This window comes from Plasmopara halstedii, assembly GCF_900000015.1.
Source record: "Plasmopara halstedii genome assembly, contig: Scaffold_525, whole genome shotgun sequence".
NCBI classification, from domain to species: Eukaryota; Oomycota; class Peronosporomycetes; order Peronosporales; family Peronosporaceae; genus Plasmopara; species Plasmopara halstedii.
The window spans coordinates 1,889,701-1,891,796 of NW_020187445.1; the positions used below are offsets into that span (position 1 = coordinate 1,889,701).

At 40.6% G+C, this 2,096-nt stretch overlaps 1 protein-coding gene across 1 annotated transcript; it reads right to left on the bottom strand.

Annotated features, from left to right (window-relative positions):
• Positions 1 to 3: 3 nt before the first annotated feature.
• PHALS_11013 (uncharacterized protein) lies at positions 4 to 307 on the bottom strand (the record flags this gene model as incomplete). The annotated part of the gene is made up of 2 exons (XM_024726535.1): positions 4 to 109; positions 264 to 307. 2 exons carry the CDS (start codon positions 305 to 307, stop codon positions 4 to 6), a joined length of 150 nt encoding a protein of 49 aa, XP_024577203.1.
• Positions 308 to 2,096: the final 1,789 nt, after the last annotated feature.

The window sequence follows — 2,096 nt, forward strand, 5'->3', positions numbered from 1 at the left end:
GTTTTAGATACGGGTTTGCATCGTGCTTTTGCTTAGAAATGATGAAGCTAAGGGGCATCGAATCATTTGATTGCGCTTTCCTTGTAATATCATAATATTATATACATTTCTTTGACTAGAAAATGATCATTTTTTTCATTAGTATGGCTAATTTCTAATGAATCAGCACAAAAGCAAATGAAAAAATTAAAGGATAAGTGCATCAAGTCACGATACCTAATTCTGCAATCTTGAAGTTGTGGCATTTAACTGTCTTTGCTTACAATTCGAAGGAGCATAAATAGTCAGGCAGCATCTGGCTGGCCATGATGAGTTATTGTTGAGAGTTGAACTCGTTTTACTTTTTGCCGCCGTTTCAACAGACTTTCAGATTGAACTTGTTAATCTCACATTTAATACACATTAAAGACAACTCGATAAGGCACAGTTACTAAATGTAGCACAAAGTGATAAGTCTATTCGTGCTACATTTAGCAACTGTGCGATCCCAGAGTGCATTAGTGAGTTTATCTTGTTTATGCGTCTATATTTTTACCATTTAAAATGTTAGCATATAAGTGACTCTTTCCTCAGAAAAACTTAACTTTATTTTTGCTTCTTCCAGTCAAACTATTCGTTTACAGGTTGTGTAATTAAGTTTGAGAATGCTATGGGATATTGGGCTGTGAGACCAATCTTTGATTCACTTTTTTGAGATTGAGGCTCCCTGTCCACAACCTTTTTCAAGAGCAATGAGTCCTGGTTCTTCACATTATGTGGCACTGCACCCTCGAAGACTCGACACGGTCTAACGGCACGTGTTCTTTCGTCTCATACGAGCGCCCATTCGGGGTGCTTCTGGGGATATCTCACCAGCGCATATATAAACCTATGAATAGCTCCACCGCGAGGGATTACCATATCTGACCTTATGGCCGCTATTCCTCTATTTCTTTACATACCAACATTATATTAGCTCATTAAGGATGACTGGTTGGTACGGAGGAGATACTCAAAGACCTCATGGTTCATCCTTGCATATAATACGATCCTTCCAGGACACGGTTGGAGGGCTGGTAGCATGTTAATACTGTGCAATATGATTGACCGGAACTCAACACTGAGAAATTGTGGACTCAAGAGCCTACGATCTTAAATGCACCTAGGTCTGTAACCCCTAGCATGAGAGAAACGGAGATTGTGACACGATGTCCGTGCATTTTGCGAGCGACACGTAAAATATATTTTTGTCGTTCGGTGCATATTAAGAGCCTTGATGGCGCATGACGCTGTCTCGTCCTGAACCTAGATCCGAAATACGGCGTCATCCTATTTACAACTTGGTCTGAACCCCGATCATTTAAATCATGTTAGTTGTAGCCGCCACAAAATAATGTCCAAGTGGAGCTATAGCGAGCCATGAACTCGTCTTTACTACTGTTGGTGGGGCACGAAGCTGCGATAGCCTTAGATCATTATATCAAATTGACAGAAGTTCGAACAACGAAGATGCTGGTTACCTTGATTAGTATTTGAAAAGCTGTGGAGGCAGGACGCCTCTCCTTAAGTCGGGATGAAAGAAGTAATGCTGAAAACGGTGTTCAAAATATATACCTGCCGAGGCAAAAGTTTGCATTGGCATGTCGTCGCTCACATGCGTATCAATGATGGGGAGCTGATGTTGATATGGCGGTGCTGGTGGAAATTAATAAGATTATCGGTTTCGCGGTCCCCTTTGCATAGGCTGTTGAGAACGGGCGACCATAGGTTGCGAGTACGATGGTCAGGCTTTGAAATAAAAAATACCTACTCTTGTAACGATCTAAATTAAAGTACTGCTGGATGTGCACTAAAGTGTAACGTGTAAATCATGCGAAGCATTACGCTCCAAGACTTTGTTCATAAAGTTTATTCACTCATGGATAGTGACAGGGGACTGTAAGTTTGCATAATTTTCTATAAAAGTTTATTCAACTGAGATAATCATACATAAGGGATGAGTAGAGAAGTTGCAAATCGGCAAATTTACGAGAAGAGTACGATTCCGCGACATGCGTTGTTGTTGATTAGAGGAAGGCAAATGCCAAAGTGAATTAGTTAGCAGCTACACAATCTAC